This window comes from Dipteris shenzhenensis, chromosome 14 (assembly GCF_047967505.1).
Source record: "Dipteris shenzhenensis isolate YYH24624 ecotype China chromosome 14, Dip_SZ_1.0, whole genome shotgun sequence".
Classification (NCBI taxonomy): domain Eukaryota; kingdom Viridiplantae; phylum Streptophyta; class Polypodiopsida; order Gleicheniales; family Dipteridaceae; genus Dipteris; species Dipteris shenzhenensis.
In genome coordinates, this window is record NC_141609.1 from 38758272 (window position 1) to 38778501 (window position 20230).

Consider the following 20230-nt stretch of genomic DNA (forward strand, 5'->3'; position numbering starts at 1 on the left):
CCAACAGATCCCCTCGATGGTTTGGCTATTTTCTAAGATGGGTTTTCCACTCAAAAGTCTTCTATCTAGATTGAGCCTCATCAACTCTTGTATAGCATGGATTGTGAGGTCTAGTGTAACTTGATTCAAGATGATTCCAAAGGATCAGAGTGGTTGGGTGCTTGGAGAGGAGATGGACCATCAACCCTAGACCTTATAGTGATGAGCTCACTCAATGTCATCTATGGATTTACATGGGCGCACTGCTCCAAGATATGCATTGGGATTTTAGGGAGTGGTTTTGGACATCCATAATAGAGTAGTTAGAGAGGGTAGACGAGGTGGCCTTCTTCCCTTATGCCATCCACATTGGCAAATGTCTACAATTGGATGTCTCATTTTACTAGAGCGACATTACCTAGAGCAGCATGTGGAACCCTTATCAAGAAATTGGGCAAAGAAGCGGTGATGAGAAGTTTGTGCATGCTTTAGAAAGCTACTTTCACCGCTCTTACCTGAATTCGATCTAGTGGAGGAGGATAGATAGGTACATCTTTTCACCATTACTTGATTGTGGACATTTGGCAAAGTTTGTTCCTTCTTCCATTTGTCGACGTCACCCTTCCAAGTCATATTGATAGAGCGCCGATCTCCATTGGTTCGGGGTTCTTGGCCCCAATGGGTTTTCCTCCCTTGGCTGCTTCCTTTACTCCAGGAGACAATCCTCGCAAGGAGGAGTTGATTCCGCCACTAGGTTGGGGAAGTAGTTCCATGCTTCTTCCTGAACGCATAGGACTGTGGCGGTATTCCTCATTGCCACCGTAGGCAGCTGATTCGTAGTCAGCTTCACTGAGATGTCACTAAGGGTCATATCAAACTTCTTTTCATCTAGGAGCATAAGTTGGTTGATAGAAGAATGCAATAAGTTAGGTAAGTTGCTTTCGTGTCACACTTTTAGTCTTCCGCTCTTGGCACTAGGGAGGAGAGATTTCTGTGTTTCAATGGCTTCTATGCAGGCTTTGGAGTGCTAGGGATGTACTCTCTACTTGTTCTACCTACTTCAAACAAGAAACAACAAAAACAAGCAAGTTTGAAGCAAAATAGAGTGTTTTTCTCAAAAAGAGAATTGTTTTCATTTCCACGACCTTGAAATACTTACCCAATCATCACTTTTTAGCTTTTCTTTGAGGATTGGACAGCATACAAAGCTTAACAATGACCATCTATACCTTTTCCTAGATTTGTGCAACTCAAATGACTCGAAATGACTACCTATCTCTCTTCTCACTCACTCTTCTCTTTTCTCAGCTCATACCTTACCAAAAAACACCAAAACCAACTACTTTTCACCTAGCTACTCAGTGCTTGGGCAATGAGAGAAGCACATGCAAGCAAGAGCATACCTCTAACCCCCCGGCAATGGAGGAATAAATGTGTAGTTCGGCGGTGACTCACGTGTCGTGGGGACCTTGGAGGGATGCATGATGTCGATAGAACCTCCTCCTCCAAGCTACTCCTTGTGGGAGTTATGCAAGCATGAACGGTCCAAAAGTGTCTCTCAAATGGCTCTTTGGAGTTGTTACAAATGTGAATCCTCATGAGAAGAAAGGGGAGGAGAGAGAGGAAGAGGGAGAGGGGATGGGAAGCAAGAGGCTAGAGAAGGGGAAGGGGGATGAGAGGCGTTCACAAAAGGCAAAATGCAAGAAGAATACAAGACACAACTCTTGGAAAAAAAGAGAGCTTCTAGTCCTAAAACTTGCAAACAGCAAGTGAAGACCAAAGTGAACCACTTGGCCTTTTATACATGCCACCTTTGAAGGGAGGGCCAACCCTATTCTCTTTATACCACTCTCAATCCTCATTCTTTACAATCATCTTGGGCCCATTTGGCTTCAAGGCACAAGCTCTATGTACTTGCCATCATCCATCAAATGACATTGCCAACCAATGTAGAAAAAGTGGATTGAGATATTTGGAGAGCACTCTGCTGCATTATGGTTTTTGAGATGCTTGGATTAGGGGGTTTCCTCTTTATATGAGTCAGCCCACAACCAAGTGCTATCAGACGAGTTAGAGGAGAAGAATTTCAGACTTCCAAATCAGTCCGTCAAGGATGCCCTTGCCCCCTTTTTGTTTTATTCATGGATGAAGCTATGAGCATCTTCTTGAGATCTTAGGCAGATATTATTGGCTTGAGACTTCCCTCAGGTATGATGAGGAGTTCCTGGATACTGAGCTTGCAAATGACATTGCTGTTTTTTTGGATGCCACTCCACAAACTCTTACCTCCTTTAGGAAAGCCTTGGATTTATTCTGCATTGCAGCCGGTACACATATTTATTGGAATAAATCCAATGGCTTTTGATAAGTGATAATGGCACCTGAGATTGGGTGACTGATTTTGGTTTTACCTAGATTTGGAGGGCATCTTTGTAGGTACTTGTGATGTCAAGTTGGTGTGGGCATCTCTCCTTTGTGGTAGTGTGCTCTAGTATTGGAGAGCATCAGGAGAAAACTCCTCTTCTGGAGTTCTTTTAGACTTGGCCTTGCTTCTAGAGTGGAGTTGTCAACCAAGTGCTGCTAGCCACAACTTCGTTTGCTTACTTATGTTGGTGCCATTTTAGGGATTACATTACTCAGCTCAAAAGGCCAACTAGGAATGTTTTTGTGGAGTGGGCTTCATGGTTTTGTAGATACGACATGGCTTGGGAGACCTTGATTCTCCCTTGCATGAAAGGGGCCTTAAGCCATCATTAGGTGGTGATTGAACGGACAACAGCAAGTAGGTTTTTACTTCAGCACACCTTAGGATACCTTCCTCCCCCCTTATGGCTGCCATTCTAAAAGCCTGAACCAACTTAAAAAATCTCTTTTGAGGATCCCTCCATCCTCAATAGGAAAAGATTGATAGACAACCTATCATGATACAACCGACTTTGATGGTTTGTGGCTTTGTGGCATAGAAGCAGTCCACTAAAAACCATTCCACATTTGATAAAAACACTATGCCATGTGAATACACACATTTTTAAAGTGTGTAAGCAGGGGCTAGTCTGCTTAACTAGTAGGTGCTTCTCTTTTTCTCTTCTCTGAAAAAAATGAAGCCTTGCAAACTGCCCAAAACTAAATCCCACAAAAATCAAGCACCCTTATCACTTTAGCCCAACTTTTTTTTTTTTGGCAAGAAAAAGACTTATATTAACCGCCCTTGAGAAAACTCTCGGGAGAAAAGCATCATGCCGTACATGAAATACACCTTGGAAGGGCAAAAAATAAACTCCTAAACGGAGCAATGAAACAACCAAGGTTGAGGCTGAAAGTGCCATCTCAACCTTGTAGGTGATTTCGAGAAGAAAGGGGAGCCACTCCATTCCCTGAGAAATACCGCCCTCCTCGTAGAGGCTGCGCGAGTGCATCCTCACCTCTATGGCCATCAAAGTATGTACTATGTATGTCCAGATACTAGCCAAGGTGTGAGCGAGATGGACCTGGGAGCCATCCAAGGTATCCGTACATCTAGACCTCCAAATATGCCAAGCTGATATGGTCGCCATAATATCCCAAGACGTACTGACCTATGTATGTGCAAGTCTGTGCGGAAGTATTGGAACATCATCCAAGGAACGTGACTCAACTACATGTCGTCGAATCAATAGAGTCTAAGAGAAGTCATGCCTTGTATAGCACCTAACTTTAGCCAAACTTTGGAAGTCTACTTAGGAAAAATATGATGAAATTTGCTCGGAGAACTACGTAGCAGCAGCCCCGTCAAAGTAATCCGCTGGTACAGAGAGAAATGTTCAGTAAACAAAGAATACAGATATTTTACTCCAATACTCAAAGCTTTCCTCTAACAAACAAGATGCAACAGCTTCCATGGCGTGACTTTTGAGAAACAACAACGGAACAACCGCCTTTATGAAAAAGCGGTGCCGTTGCTTGTTGTGTACTATTCAATGCAAGTCCAGTTGTTGCTTCTGCTCCAAACATCTACTGAACATTTTTATTTCACTTGGTGCTTACTATGCACCTTGCTTTGATTCTGTTGGAGTCACGTCTGCTGGTTGCTACTTGCTAACAACCAATCGCTTGTTGCTACTAGTTGATACTTTGCTGCTTATTGTTATGGGCTTTGTTGGCTACTGGGCTCTTGGCTTCATGTCATGTGCATGGTGTACCTAGGGTTGGATAGCAGGTGAACGTGGGTTACAGGATAGCATAGGGCTGGATGGCTATTTTTAGCTGAGATCGCTATATATACAGATTGATTCATATATAGTGCTCGCTTTATATGGAGGGAGCTATTCATAGCATTGTGCTATCTATAGCGGGTTTCCTTCTATATAGAGGGAGGGCCAGTGCTATTGTGTAGATCAGTTGAGCGTTCCTCAATTGATGGATGGGGCTTGCACCCAGGCCGGGAGTCTGGCCATCTACATGGCGGATCATAGGTGGTGTATCGAAGGTCCTTTGGATGGGCTCAGGTGGTATGGGATGCCTGGGTTAGATACGGGCCTATGGATGAGTCGAGCTGTAGCCCACATGCTCGGGGGTGGTCGGGAGGATCGAGGCACCTGCTCTATGATTCTGGTTGTATTGAGGACAAGATTCTAGGTCAGTGATAGGGTCAGATCCTGTGGGGTCGTGTCATCTGGTATCAGAGCCATCCTATCATGATTGAATTCAACGCAAGGTATGCAGAAAATATGTCTTCCAGGTACGTTTTTTGAGATTGCTATTGCAAATCTGAATTTTCGCTCATGTATGGGCCGAATTGTTGGCTGATGATGTGCGCTCATGATTGGGAGAGTTGTGGAAGAAATAGAAGTCCATAGGCTGTGTGCTCTCTCTCGGTTGCTATGTGTTTGGAAATCGTGATTCCCTAAGAAGGGTAGGCGATGAGAAGACTTGATGCTTTCAGCAAGATGGATCGTTTCTGACCCTATAACTACCCACGCTTGGGTTGTTGATGTGATTGGCTGTGTGGGGACGTGTGAGAGTGGGCTGGTTAGGGAAAGAATTTGCTCTAGGTTCTCAAGGATGAGATTCCTACCCTAGAGACCTAGATTTGCTGCAGTTGAGAAGTAGGAGGAAAGAGAGGGCGTTCATAAGCCGGAAAGCGGCTTGTCTAGGAGATTCGGGCACCAAAGACAGGGGCGATATGATTGGGGGCAGGCGCTTGGCTCTGGGAAGGAGCGTATGGCTTGATTTTAGCGTGTTTTGGCTATTTTTGGCTGGCTGGAGAAAAGCGGGACAGGATCTATTAAAAGCGAGACTGTTTTTTGGTTAAAAAGCAGGTTGCTTTTTTGTTTTTCTCTAGCAAGGAAAGCACTTGCTCTAAATCTAGCGTGTTTTGGCTATTTTTGGCTAGCTGGAGAAAAGCGGGACCAGATCTATTAAAAGCGAGACTGTTTTTTGGTGGCCCTTCCTGGCTATTTATATACCTGGGATTCCTATCTCTTTCTCACTTCAGCACTTCAGCGCATGAAGGCAATTTCTCACCCTCTTTCCGTCTGAGATCAGCCTATCAGATTCTGCCATCTTTCTTGCTGTCCTCTACTCGCCTTCTTCCTTGATTCCACGCAGCACCAAATTCCCTTTTGTTAGTGTGAAGAGCATGCGTTTGGACACAGCTGCTTTTCTTCTAGTCCCTCTCCCATGCGAGATATTTTCCAGCCATGGAAGGACATGAAAGTAATGAAACACCTACGTTGGATTACTGTTTTATTGAGATGAGATGGAGGGCGAGGCTACATCTGAGATTATTCCTTGTAGACCTCATGACCTGCTACGAGAGATGGATTCCTTGATGGATGAACTCTGGGCAGCTCTTCACTACTATAAAACCCCTCAGTACCAGAAATATATTGAAGAAGGCTCATGCTGTTCTAACTGTAGACAGCTTGTTTTAGAGTCTTTGTACTGCTTCCAAGTTATTGAGAAGCGATGAAGAAGTTGAAATCCTCAGTTTCGACTGACACCTAATTATTTTTTGCTCGACTGGATCTTTTGAACCACTCTTGGTTCAAGAAGCTCCCCAATTTTGTATGAATTATGTTCTAAATTGTCTTGTTATTAAATTGACCAGGTTTTGGTTAATTTTGGATTTGATATGTAACTAAGTGGCATTTATAATTTGATTGGTTTTTTCAAATTATATAACATGTACTTTTGTTCCATATATCTTGCAGTTTTTTAGATATATGGTACATTGAGGATGCCTGAGACTTTGTTACATCTTCAACTGGACTCAACTAAGACAATTGGATTTCCCTTTCTCGAATCTTGGTGCGTAGATTCCTGTTTGGTTTCTATTTGAAGTTTTGGTCTCGATGTGATTGTGAGTTATGGCGTTTCTTCGAGTTACCGTTTGGACATATCAAGGTTCTTATTGATTAGACCAGGATGAGTCTTGTTGGATACCTTCTTTGAATCATGTCCAAAGGCGGGGTCATTCTCTTTTAGCCCGAGGTCATGGATAGTCCGGATTCAAGAGTTGTTAGGGATGCTACCTACTGGTTTTCTTCTTTGACCTATTGGTAGGGGTATTGTAACACGAGGGGGTGATATAATCACATTAAGAAAAGGATTGAGAACAGATTTGCCACCCTGACTCAATCTGGGATCATCTGAGTTGAAGAGGGATTGACTACCTGATTCACTCATATTGTCCACTGAGTTTTTTATTTGTAGTATACTTTGGTGGTATGGGACACTAAGGTATGTTACATTTAAGATTCTCTGATGGGGTGGTATAATCCAACGTGAAATAATACCCAAGGACCTCTAGGGTGAAGTACAAGTAGGCTGAATTGAATTGGGGGCAACCTGATTAGATTTTTTACGAGGGCTGACTAAGATTTTTTACCCTGAGTGAAGCCATATACTTTTTGGGTTCAACCCTGGAGCTCCATAGTCTAGAGTCAATCTTAGGGAGGGTTACCACATCTCTTCTGATGATGGTCTGTCAGTGCCTTGTTTGGAACTTGATGTTCCTAGATGAGAGATCCTAAGAACTGGATGATCCTGTGATAGGAGCGGTTTATTGTGTGCACAAGTTTATGCAAGATATCCGATGGTGGATCTTATTTTAAGAGATCTCGGATTTTATATTTCCGTAGTCTTTGGATCATATAGGATGTTATTCCTATAATGGTTGACTATAAACATGTCTAGAATAGTACCATTGACTGGATATAGCCAACTGAATTTTTACTGATTATCCTCATGTAGGGGCATTCCGAGGATAGATCAAGGGGATTATATTTTTTGTCAGGATTTTGCCTATTGATACTTCCATGAAGATTCTTCCATCATGAGTTATGAACGGATACCTAATTGTTATGCGATGGAAAGTCTGTCATGTATTTCAACCCAAGAATTTGAATTACAAGGGTATTCCGTTGAGGGATTTTCAGAATACTAAGTAATTCAAGAATCAGGGTTGATAGAAATTGGAATCCAAAAATTGACCTCGAGGGTTCAATTGATGGGGTTGTTCAAACAATGATTCCTCGATCTCAACCTAAGATTTTGAGTTCAAGGATACTCAATAGTTTAGGTTGATAGAATCTTGTCAACGGAACTAACTCTGTGGATTCAGGCGTTACTTGATTTTTTGAGGAGAATACTCGATGATACGTAACCTTGTTTAGATTGCGAGATTTAATTTCCTTGGGTTGGTTATCAAAGATTGTGGCTTTGGCCTTAGATTCTCTTTGATAGGAATCTCATACTCAAATTGATAGTCAGAGTATAGTTATTGGCATTGACTCATCTTCACAGAGAGTTTTCGGGCTTTCTGGTGAACTCAGGAGTGAGTTCTTAGAGGAAGGGGAGTATGTCATATGCATGGTGTACCTAGGGTTGGATTGTTTGAAGTATTGCTATAATTTAGCAGTGACCAATGTAATGTAATAAGTAGGTTAGGGGCACTTTTCCCTCACTTAGAGGTTTTTCCCCCTAACCACAGTTAGTTCACTAACTATGGTTAGTGAAGGATAAGGTTTTGTCACTTAGACAAAACCTATCACTCCATTCAGTTGTACTACACAATCATCTAATTGCAACTACGTTTTCAGCTCTCTCTCTCTCCTGCTTCTTGTTCTCACCTTTGCTCTCTCTCCCATTCTCACATTTGGTATCAGAGCAGGTTGATCCTGCTCCCTGCTTCTTTCTTGTTGTCCTCCAGCTCCAACCCACAAGCTCTCGTGCTAGCTCGCCGTAACGTCCGTACAGATCTATACGGACTGATTTCGTAAAGTCCGTACAGTATCTGCGACGCCCGTACCAGCACCTCCTGCATCATCGTCGTACAGCCTCTACTTGCATCGTACTACCTATTTCGTACGTACCTGCACGTATCATCGCTGCTCGTTTGTACCTTTTGCTGGCAGTTCGTCTGTACTGCCGTACGCCCATCTCCCGAAGCACGCTGGGTAGCTGTTGTTCCATACAATTCTTGTGTTGCAGGCATCCGTACAGGTCTGTTGCACGTTCGTCTCCTGTTCGCTACCTGCCCGTACAGTGGGTGTCCGTAGATCGTATGGTCGACCAGCTGTTGGTACACGTCGTACGGCACTCCTGCGCCAATCCGTACCTGCTTTGCCGGAGCCATTGTTTGGCTAGGCAGATTTTTGAATAGATTTGAGCACATTCTGTGAATTGGGCATTTTGTTAAATTTGGGGCTTTTGTCAAACTGCCCCAGGTTGTGCTCAATTTCAATTTGAAGCTTGGGGCTTTTGTCCATTTTTTGGCACACATTGCAAGCAAATTTGCAAAGATTGACCAAGAAATTGGGGCTTTTGCAGGAGATTAGCTATTTGGGTGAAATTTGGCTCAATTTCAACTCCAAATTTGGGGCTTTTGTTTCGAAATTGCAGATTTGGGGCTTTTAGTAAATTTGCCCCTTTTTGGTTGCAATTTCAAGCCACAAATTGGGGCTTTTGTGTTGGGAGAGCAATTTGACAGATTTCAGTTCACACTGCCTCTCTGTGAGTGTTTTGAAGCACTCTTGGCAGGTTTTGGGAGAGATTGAATGCCCTGGCAGATTTTTGACAGAGACATTACAGAGATTTGAGTTGCATTTTTAAGCCAGTGTTCCACCGCTGGTCTGGATAGGAGAGGAAATGGGCTAAAATCCCATAACTATCTTTGAAGAGGCAGTGGAAACGTCCTCGGGTCTCATAGTACACAGGACACCTGAGTGGCCGACAACACTCTATTGCCGACTTCATGCCTCCACTGCCTCATCCATCTTGATATCTTGCTGTTGCTGGGGATGATGATGATATTGATGATGATGCTGAGATTGATATATAGTCGACCACTGACATGACTATGTTGTACTTAGGACTTAGTACTGCCATTCTGCATTTTTGGCATTTTGCATTTTGCATTGGTATGGACGCTCGTTTAGTAGCTCCACTACCACAGCTCGTTGTATCAGGATTTTCACAGTCTCATAGACCCATTGGTCTTCTGAAGACTTTAATAAACTTTCTTTCTTCTTTCTTTCTTTCTTTCTTACATGCCTCATTCTAGGTCTCTTACATGGTAGTAGATATCCTTGCACTTTCTCTCAATCATGATTCAGAGCACAGTTAGCTTAGATTTGCATTCTCCCCTCTTCTAGTCAAGATGCTCAATACAAGTCCTTTATAATGTGTGGCAACTCTATGCTGTGGATGCTATAACTTTTGTATACCCAAATCCTTTTGATCAAATTGTGAGTGTGTGCACTAAACATGCATCTGTTATGTTCTGCTGGTGACTTTTCAGACCTGCAGGGAGGAGTTGAGAAGCACCAAACAAAAGCTAGAAGGAGTGCTTGCCCGAAGAAGTGTGCTGGAGAATGAGGTAAATCCACGTCATAAATAAACGTTTGGTTTTTTTCATTTGAAGGTGCATGTAAGGTGTATTTCCCTCTTTCAATAAATGCATATTGGATTGATCTTGTACAGCGAGATTAAAGAAGAACATTGCAAAGTATTGCTAGAGTCAGTTTGTCCACCAATTATGTAAAGTAATGCAAAAGAAAGAGATTATTGGAATTCAAAGTTGATTTTTTTTGTTTGACTGATGTTTAGGGATCTTGATTGTGTGCACTTAAACATGGGAGATAATCTTGGCAGACAATGTAGGGGGAGAGCCCAAGAAATAATTCTCCCTATCCTCTCCAAGGCTCCAAAAAAACCGAAAGCGACCAAAATTTTACGTGTCTTTAGAATAGCCATAGGGCAGGGCTGGTTGGCATTGCTGAGTAATACCCTTTGCCACCCTTGTGAAGAAGACCATGGTTCCATGATATTAGAAACTCCTATCTATGGTCATTCCTCTCTCCAATTTCTTTATAATTTATTAATGATGATAAGATTCCTGTCAAAACTATGTTTGTCGAGGTTGTAACATCCTCAAAACCTCTCAATGCTGTTGAAAGTACATTTTGAAGATACTCTTAACCTCTTGGAGATCCCTCATTCCTCCCATGCATCTCCTCCACTTTTTGCCCATGCTGTTCTCTTCGCTGAAGCCAGTTTTCTCAGTCCATTCCGGCGAGTATGATGGGCTTCCTCATACCTACATGTTTGCAGCTGGAAAAGGAAGAGATAGTAATAGTAATAGAAACTAATAACTTGGTCCTCACTTCTATTGGATTTTTTTCTGCATTTCTTTTTTATTACTCGAGTCTCATTGATACAATATAAGCCATATGTATAAGAGGCATAGCTGCAGGATCCTAACCCTCTACCTGTATCGAGAATGAATGGGTGAGACTTCCTCCCTTTTAGTGTTAGACGTGGTGCTGATTAAATATGGAGAGAGAAAGGAGAAGAGTGAGATGATAAGAGAGGGGACAGCTAGAGAGTGCACCACAAATGACTGACTCTACACTAGATTAGTTGTAGATGAAACCAATGTATACAAACTCCTTATGATTAGGGTTTCCTACTCTTTTCCCTTTTTAGCACTCAAATGGATTAGTGATTATCCAAATTATAAACATCATGTCGAGATGAATCTTCAACACCTTCCCTCAAGATCAAGATTATGAAGAAGTAGGCCTTCCTCAAGAGGATTACTCTGGGGTTTGAAGGAGGAGTGACCTTAATTGCTCTGTCGGGTTGCTTTAATGTCCTTTCTCTGAGTTAAACAAAGAGCTTGTCGGTGTTTCTATAAAAGCCCTTTTCCAAGTGGTTTGGTGAAAATATATGCAACATTATCTTGCTTGCACAGTGTTGCAGGGTGATATCTGCATTGAGTACTCTTTCATAGATGAAATGTTCTCCAACATCAATATCCTTTATCCTTGAACATTATAGTGGATTCTTTGCCATGGCTTAAACTGATTGATTATCACAATATATTATTGTTGGCTTTGTTTCATTAAAGTAATTTGTTTGGATGGTCATTGGTTGAGCGTGTAGGGATCCTCAGGAGTGTTTTTTCCTCCAGGAGTGGAGAGGTTATCCTTTCAGGTGGCATTTTCAGTCTCAAACCTAGATCTTCTCCAAATTTTTTTGTTGAGTAGGGATTGATTCTCTCTGGTCTTTTCGGATGGTGTATTCTTGCCTTGAGAACTTTGTTGTTGGGACATTTTTCATACTTAATAGAAGCATTAAGTTTTTTTTAAAGATAATCTACTTTTCTCGGAATGCATTCCTCTTTTAGTTTAGTGTGGTAGAGACTCTTGGTCAGATGATGCCTTTCATGCTATGCCTTCCTTACTCCTATTCTCTTGGTTGAATAGGAGACCTCACATGCCCGTTCATGCATGGATTGATAGATTCTATGTTGATGATTGGTCATTGGATAGAGGTGGCACTATTTGCATTGCCCTAGGGGTCTCCCCTTTGGATAATTTTCCAGTGGTTTTGTTTATTTTAAAGCCACGTTTGCAAGCCCACTCTCCCAGTATCAGGATTCCAAATGCATTGTTTACAGACGAGGGCCTCTCAGAGGGTGTGTTACAAATTTGGTGTCTTACTTGCAGGGTGGTGGTGTGTTCTCACCTTCAAATCTTGGAGCAGCCCTTTTTGCTATCAGTGGTTGCTATCATTGTATTGCTCGTACCATGAAACAGACTCTAGTACTAGGCTTGATTCAATTATAGAGGGTCTCATTCATCTTATCCCAAAGTGGGGATGCAGAAATTAGATCTCTCTGTGGGGGCCCATCACCCTTTTGGGCAAGAGCAATTAGCATGCATTTGGAACCCTTTCTAATCCATGATACGCAAATAGGCTTTGTGCGTAGATGGAGCATTTATTAAGCTGGAGCATTTTTCATAACATGTTTTCATTCTGGGAGGCTTCAGAGAGGGCTATGCGTAGAGACCAAGCTTTGGGCATTCTACTTTTGGACTTTAAAAAAGCTTATGAGAGAGTATACTGGGATTTCTTGGAGGGTACCTTGTTGTGTTTTTGTTTTTCAGATGCTTGGATCAAGGGGGTTCTCTCTTTGTATATATTAGTCCACAACCAATTGCTTATCAAAGGGGTTAGAAGAGGCAGATTCAGATCTCCTGATTAGTCCCTTTAGCCCCTTTTTTGTATTTATTCATGATTGAAGCCATGAGCATTTTTTTGAGATTCTAGGAAGATATTCTTGGGTTGAGACTTCCTTTGATGTAGGATGAAGAGCTTCTAGATAGTGAGCTTGCAGATGACATTGCTATTGGTTTGGATGTACTCCACAGACTTTGAGGCACTTCCTAGTGTCTTGGTTTCCTATCATAGTGGGATTGCCTCCTCTGGGCTAAAGGTGTTCACTTCTCTGGTTCTTGGTGAACCCTATTCAGGACAACCTTGGTTTTATTTTGTATTGCAAATGAATCCATAGGTTTTTGGATCAATGAGGAGGAGACCTCAGATTAGGGGCTGATCTTGGCTTCACTTGGAATCGAAGTATGTCTCTGTCAGATATGTGGACTGCCAGGTCAGGGTGGGCATCTCTTCTTCACAACAGTTTGCTTCAGTGCTAAAGTGCATAAGGAAGAAACACCTGATTGGAGCTTGGATAGACTTGACCTTGCTTCTAGAGTGATATTAGTCAACTAGGTATTGTTGGCCACAGCCTGGTTTGTTTGCTCATGTTAGTGTCACTGTAAAGGTTGCATCATTGAACTCAAGAGGCGATCAGAAATTTATAATGGAGAAGGCTTGATGGTTCAGCAGATATTAGAGAAAGGGTGACTTGAAAGACCCTAATTCTCCTTTTGTAGGATGGGGGCCTTAAGCCATCTCTGACAGGTACACGAGCGGTGGAAAAGACATAGAAGGTGGATGGGGAGTCTGAAAGGCATGGATGGTGCAAAAGGCATGACTAGGTCAAGAGCTATGGCAAAATGAGAATTTAGAGGAATGGTGATAGTAGAAGTTGGAAGTGACAAGAAGCCAGTGTTGTAGGTCACAAGGTGATAGTAGAAGTTGGAAGTGACAAGAAGCCAGTGTTGTAGGTCACAAGGTGATAGTAGAAGTTGGAAGTGACAAGAAGCCAGTGTTGTAGGTCACAAGGAAGAGTAGTAGTAGCGCTAGTCGAGCTGCTAAGTCAGGTGGTCTAGTTGTTGCCATCCTTTACGAAGTGGCTACTGCTGAAGACATGGCTTCAGAAGAGGAAGGGATGTACTCTTGACCTTTGTGAGATTCAAATGAAGCTTTGTCCTCTTCGCCTTCCTCCTTTACTCATTCTTTGCCTTGCACCTCTTCCTCCGAGTCACAAATTTGGTTTGACCACCACCACTCTTGCTGGTCCAAGTCCACAAGGGCTTCAATGAAATTGGTGCTTTGGCCATTGCTCTCAGATTGGTTCACTATGCTCTACTAGAGGACTTCTTGAGCTTTCTCTACTTTGCACCTCTTTCTCCAAGTCACAAATATGGGTTGACTGCCACCAATCTTGCTGATCTAGGACCACAAGGGCTTCAATGAACTTGGTGGCTTTGGCCATTGCTCTCAAATTGGTTCACTTGCTCTATTAGAGGACTCTGTCTCACGTACCGCCGATACCTCCTTTGGTCTGCAAGGGCTCCCAATTCTGTCCCAATCATACGTGGCCTATATACCTCCCCCACTGCTACTACCTCAATCATATTGACCTGAGGTGTTGGTTCCTCTCTCCCATTGGGATAGTCTCTATTATAGTGGTCATTGGTGCTACATTGTGTGCAAGATGATCTCCCAAACAATCGTGTACAATCAACTTGGTAGTGGTCGTACTCACCACATCTACAACACATGATTGGGGTGCGAAGGTTGGGCCCTCTGCCTGGTCCTCCACGACCTCCTCGAAAACACTTCGCCGACCTCGTGGGTAATATGGTCCATACCCACCTCTTGGAGCAAGTGGTTGGTACAGTGGTTGGTATAGTGTATAATACTGTGCGAGAATAGTAATATGGGGAACCAACTTGATTGATTGCAAGAGCTTGAAGCAAAGGGGGATTAGGAAGCAATGGAGGCGAAACAGTAGAAGGTAAAAGTGGCTTTGATACATTCATAGAAGAAGGGGGTGTACGTAAGCTAGGAGGCATCATCTCCATGAATTTCTCAAAAGGTGCAAAAGGAGGTAGAAGTGGGTACCTTACATTTGAAGGTAGAAGTGACCATGACTAGAACCTTTGCACTCGATCCACTGGAGACCACCTTTGATCTCGGTTTCAAAGGATGAAGACCCCTCTACCCTTGTTCTTTCTTTAAGTCCTCCTTTGTTTTCTTTCAAGTCCTTCTTGAGGTGCTGTGCCATTTGATGATTCCAGAGAGAGAGAAAGTAGACGATACACAGCACCAGGGGGCAGAAAGAAGAATTGCACCCCAGAGTACAACTCTTCAAGGATCTTGACTTTTATAGACTTGGCCTAGCAAAAAGTTAGACCTACTTTTTTGGAGCTATCTTTTACAAAAGCTAAGCTTTCTTGCTTTTGCCCACCTTGTGCAGCTTTTATAGAGTTTTTAGAACCCATGGGGTCCTACACAAACACCAACAGTTTAACCCATTAAAGGTTAGCAAAATGCATGCATTCCTAGTTCTTGGACTAATCCTAGTCCCTTGTGGGCATCTCCACAGTTCTCTTTTACCAATGCAAAGTAAAAGTAAAAACAACAAAACTTATTCTAGTTAATCAAAGTCAACATTCTTTGAGTAGAGTCAATATAATAAAGATTCTTCTTTGTTTTTTGGGAGAGGTACCAAATGGTGGAGACAGCTTGTTTCTTCAAAGCACGTGATGTATGCTTGTAGACTGCATCCTTAGTTATTTTCTTTCCACAGTATAACATTACCAGCCTTACGTTTGTTGATGAGTTCAAAGAGGTTTTATCTCTTGCTCCTCTTAAAAGCATAGGATGTATTGAGCTTGTAGACTGTATTCTTGGTTGTTGTTTACATGGTCTAAAATTTAGAGTAGATTTTCAAATGAGTTGGATTCAAACTTATAATTTATCTTTCAGGTTCATGCAGGAGGCAGACTCCACAGATCTTTAGAGGACATTCTCTTGGAGGCTCCTTTTCAGCCTGTCAAGATTGCAGGATACATGGAGATGGGTAGAGACTCATAGTGGTATCTTGATCCAGACCCCGTTCTCCTGGGTCTTGGATCTTGGAGGCTTTGGTTGTATGGAGGTTCCCCTATTAGATCCTTGCAGTGGGATCCAGGAGAATGGGAGTGGATAGAGGAAGGGCACCAAGAGAAGAGCATCTCCTTCTTTCGTTACACGGTCAGAAATGCCAGGAGATTCTAGCTCAGTTGTAGAGGTTGGAGGCCCTCTAGAGCTCCTCATTGGGATACCTTTCAGATTTCTACAGAGATGCAGAAAAACTTTTGGAGGAGACTTTGGAAATCCCTCAAGAATAGGAAAATCACGTTAGTCATTTGGCTTACTATTCATGGAGGGATTGCAGTGAACTTGTGGAGATTCAGGTTCAGAGCTGACCCTACATGTCCTTGATGCCACTCAGCGATTAAGTCAGTGCAGCACTGCCTTTGGGAGTGCACTCAGGCGAGGACGATTTGGAAGGGTTTTGCTAGGATACTTTGCATTTTTCATAGAGAACCCTTCTTCTTGACCTGGGGATCAGTTGCTTGGTTATCACTCACTGGTCCACAGGCTTTTTTCGAGGGACATGACACGGACACAACTTTCTTTGTTCGACGACACCTTGTGGAGTTATGCTCCCTCTGGGATGTTCCATTTACTCCACTCAGAGCTCCCCATGCTTTTGTAGACACATCTTGGGAGATTCTAGCTAGTATTACAGCATGGCATATTTGGAGAGCCAAATGTACAGACGCTTTGGAGGACTTCCAGGTTCACCCTTCTTAGACTATGGCCAGTAATATCTGGGCAGATACTATACACACTTTGATGGCCATTTGGGCAAACATACAGGGAACCTCCAGGACTGCTACTGCTAGGAGGGTTGCTTTTCTCAGAGTCTGAAGGGGTTCTCCTTTCTTCTTTGACTCGCCTTCAGGGATGAGGTGGCATTTTCAGCCGCCACTTGGGATTTTTATTTGGTCATTCTGAGCTGTTTTTTCTCATGCTTGACATGATGTACTCTTGCACTTGAGCTTGCTCTGTGGTTTTTATGCATACTTAATGAAGTACTTTTCTTGCAAAAAAAAAAAAAACTTATAATTTATGTGTATTCACATCTTTCTGTGTACACCAGTTGATTGTACAGGAGTAACATGATGGGAGATATCCTCTGAATATTCTTCATTGTATGGTGTTGCAGTTGAAATGTGCAAAAGAGAAGATGTCTATGTTGATAGGGAAAAGCGACAACGATGACAGATTGATTACTGCCCTCCGCCTTGAAGTTGAGGCGCAAAAGCAGGTTATTAAATACATTGTTTCCTAGCCTCTAGTTCACAAGGTTTCTACATTCAAATATGTTCAGCATATGTATATCACTGCTTATATTATGTATTGTTTATGGTTGTGGAAGAAAATCTCCATGTGAGAAAAGGTTTATTGTTGAGACATGTCTAAAGATGTTGCTGTAAAGCTACTTAAAATCTTCTACTGCTGTATTGCCCCTTTCCCTCTTTAAATGATATCCCAAATGTGGTCTTTAGAGAATGCTTGACAATATCTCTACGAAGAGTGACTAAGATGAGATCCAAGCCAGGGGTTCCCAATCATTACAAAGAAAAGTATCTTCATGCTATGGATTAAATAGTGGTTCATTTTATACTCAGTAGATGTAAACTTATCAATTGTGCAGGAATTTCGTGAACTGAGTTTTCTCTTAAACTCTGGGGGATGGTTTGCGAGCCAGGGGTTCCCAATCATTACAAACAAAAGTATCTTCATGCTTTGGATCAAATAGTGGTTCATTTTATACTCAGTAGATGCAAACTTAATCAATTGTGCAGGAATTTCGTGAACTGAGTTTTCTCTTAAACTCTGGGGGATGGTTTGCGAGTGTGATTCCTTAAGTACAACTGCCATACCAGTTTAAAAAATACCACATTACTTCCCTTTATAACTTTCAAGAATGCAGCCCAATCGTATGCAATTATTTGGATCTCCCTGTTATCTTAGTCCCAATGAGCTTCTCTGCACCATTCCAAGTCACAGCCAGCAGGGATAATTCTTCCCTATAATCAGAAATTTTCCTGGAATTACTCAAGAAGAGGGGAAAAAATAGAAATAAACAAAGATTTCTAACAAGTATAACAAAAAATTGAAAGAATTGGCAGTGACCCCTGTGAACATCAACATCCAATATGTTGGTTACAAGAATCAGGCTGAAAACGGGGTTGGTGCAGTCAGGGGGGCCTGGAAATGTCACGAAGGGCATGTCGGAGAAATCTATGGTCTCAATCTTTCATGAAATGCTCTCCTAGCCAGAGTGGTCTGTGTGGGCCCTGAGTTTGATCCAGGTGACCATGAGAGCGTGAATAATGTTATGCCAGGTGATGCAGATAGACTGAGAGGTATAAGACCTGAGTGCCCTCTATGAACTCTGTACATTGGATTTGAGATATGCCAATATGTGAGAAAGCAATAATCTCCCATGCTAAGTCTATGGACGAGGGTTGGGGTCTGAACGTGGAAAGTGGTATTGAATTCAGTTCAATGACTTGGGAAAGGCTCTAGAACATTGATGTTCTTAAATGTGTGAGCTGGGCAATGGGTTAGATGCGAAGCAAAGCCTATAATGCATGGCCTCACCCCAAGTTTGAATCCCTGTATTCCATCAAGCGGGACTACAAACTTGTGGATGAAAATCATGACTATTTATAAGACTATTTCAAGTGTGAGATGATGCCAATGATAAAAGAGCGTGCAGAGATGAAAGGTGGAGCTTATTGAAGCTGAAAGAGAGAGTAATTAGCTTTGGAAAGAGAGCGTGCAGAGATGAAAGGTGGAGCTTATTGAAGCTTTGGAAAGAGAGAGTAATTAGCTTTGATCTATTTCCTCTCACAATTCAGACACAGACAATTTGCGTAGATTGTGTAAATGGAACACACAACAAAAGACAGGTCTAGTCCTACACCATATACGATTCTGGAGTGTCATGTGTCAAGCTAATATTTTTTACTGAACCCTTCAATTCATAAGCTACCCTAGCTGAGCTTAAGTTATGCTAGATTTTTAAACATGATATTTGTAATGGGTTAATGAGCATTAACTTTTGGATTTATCATGAACCATTTCTCATAATTTGAACTATCGTGTGGGTCCTCATACAAAAGTAGGGTTTTCCATTGATAAAATGCCAATCTCTCGCTTGCCCGTGACTCCATGGGCCCTCCAATGTGGAAAGAGTGTCCTAGTGAGAGACTTGTTTCTGTTTTCAACCTATATGCAAGGTGACTGAGAGATGGCTGATGAATGATTGACTCTGGCAGGGTTTTGCATACAGATCTAGATATTGTCATGCAAGTTGCCTCAGATTATTATAACTCCCTCCTCTCTATGAAACGTGACACAATTGATAGAGATAGTGCCAGATTAAGGGCTTGCATATAGCCCCACTGTTGGTGAAGATCTCACTTGATACACCGTTCATCAACGTGAAATTCAAGACTGCATTACTTGCCCTTCAAACGGTGCCCACGTTGAGATGGATGGGCCCTCTCTTTCTTCAATGCCTTTGGTAGGATATTGATAATATATCACTACAGCTCTGTAGACATATGGGATGCTAGTGTTATGCTTGCTTTACTTTCTAACATTCTTATTCATCTTATCCCTAAGGGGGGGCGTAGGAACTTGATACAATAGTGGAGGCCGATCACACTTCAATGTTTGTCGGACTAGGGATATAGCCAACGGAGGTGGCAGTGGCACTTGTCCGATGGAGAGCTAGTGCAAGGAGACCACAACAGACCTCGCACGTTGATTGACATCACGGGTTTTATCCCTCCACAGTGCCAGTTCCTAGAAGAGCCTTCGTCTACTGACTCTCCTATCCATTCTTAGGTGCCTCAGTGGAGTTGGTTCCTCAAACAATGTACAAACGACCGTCATAGTGATACCTCATTGAAGATCCATCTTTCTACCCATGTGTTTATATATTTTGTATTAGTCTTGGGTGCAAATGCCCAATTAGGAGCTCAACCCATTTAGCTCATTTTACCTGGTTTTTTCAGTTTCATAGGCCCTTTTAATAAACTCTCTTTCTCTCTCGTCATTTGCAAGTTCATTGTCTAAAAGCTCCTCATCTTGTCTAGGAATCTCAAACCAAGGATGCCCACTTTAGATCTTAGGTAGAGACTCATAGCCTCTACCAATAAATATCACATGGGAGAAAGTGGGCACCCTTGTTAAACAGATCTCATAATCTGAAATCTCTCGTGTCACCCTTGATATAAGAATGGGATTGTGGACTTATCTATAAAGAGAAGACATACCTCTGAGGGAACATCAATGCGTTGGTGAGTCTAGCGTGTCTCTCGCTTCAAGTTCTCGACTGCATTGCCTCCTTGGGGACTTCTGGTCCGTACTATCTAATTGAAAAAATCAGTAATCACCCTTTGAGTGGAGTCTTTTCTGGGCCTCACATTTTTGTCTCTATGTCTTGAGCAGCTTGTCTTTGTGTCATACAGCCTCGTGAATGAAGCTCGCTAATCCAAGAGGTTGGAAAGGGGTCCAAATCTATGTCTAAAAGATAGTAGTGGCAGCCTTGGATCTCATAATACACATGACGTCTCAAGCGAAGTGCTCGTCCAACTCAACCTCCTATAGATCGTAGATTGCAGATGCGTCCCTCTCTAGGTAGGCCTTCATCTTGTCCGAT

The 20230-nt window shown here is 42.4% G+C and overlaps 1 protein-coding gene across 4 annotated transcripts in view; it reads left to right on the forward strand.

Moving 5' to 3' along the window:
• LOC147894594 (uncharacterized) overlaps positions 1-20230 on the forward strand; it is a 44989-nt gene that overhangs the window by 13159 nt on the left and 11600 nt on the right. For all 4 annotated transcript variants that reach the window (XM_087385127.1, XM_087385126.1, XM_087385128.1 and 1 more), the window contains 2 exons: positions 9761-9838; positions 16715-16816. In XM_087385127.1, the coding sequence (XP_087241253.1) occupies positions 9761-9838; positions 16715-16816 (180 nt within the window). The remainder of the gene's footprint in view (positions 1-9760; positions 9839-16714; positions 16817-20230) is intronic.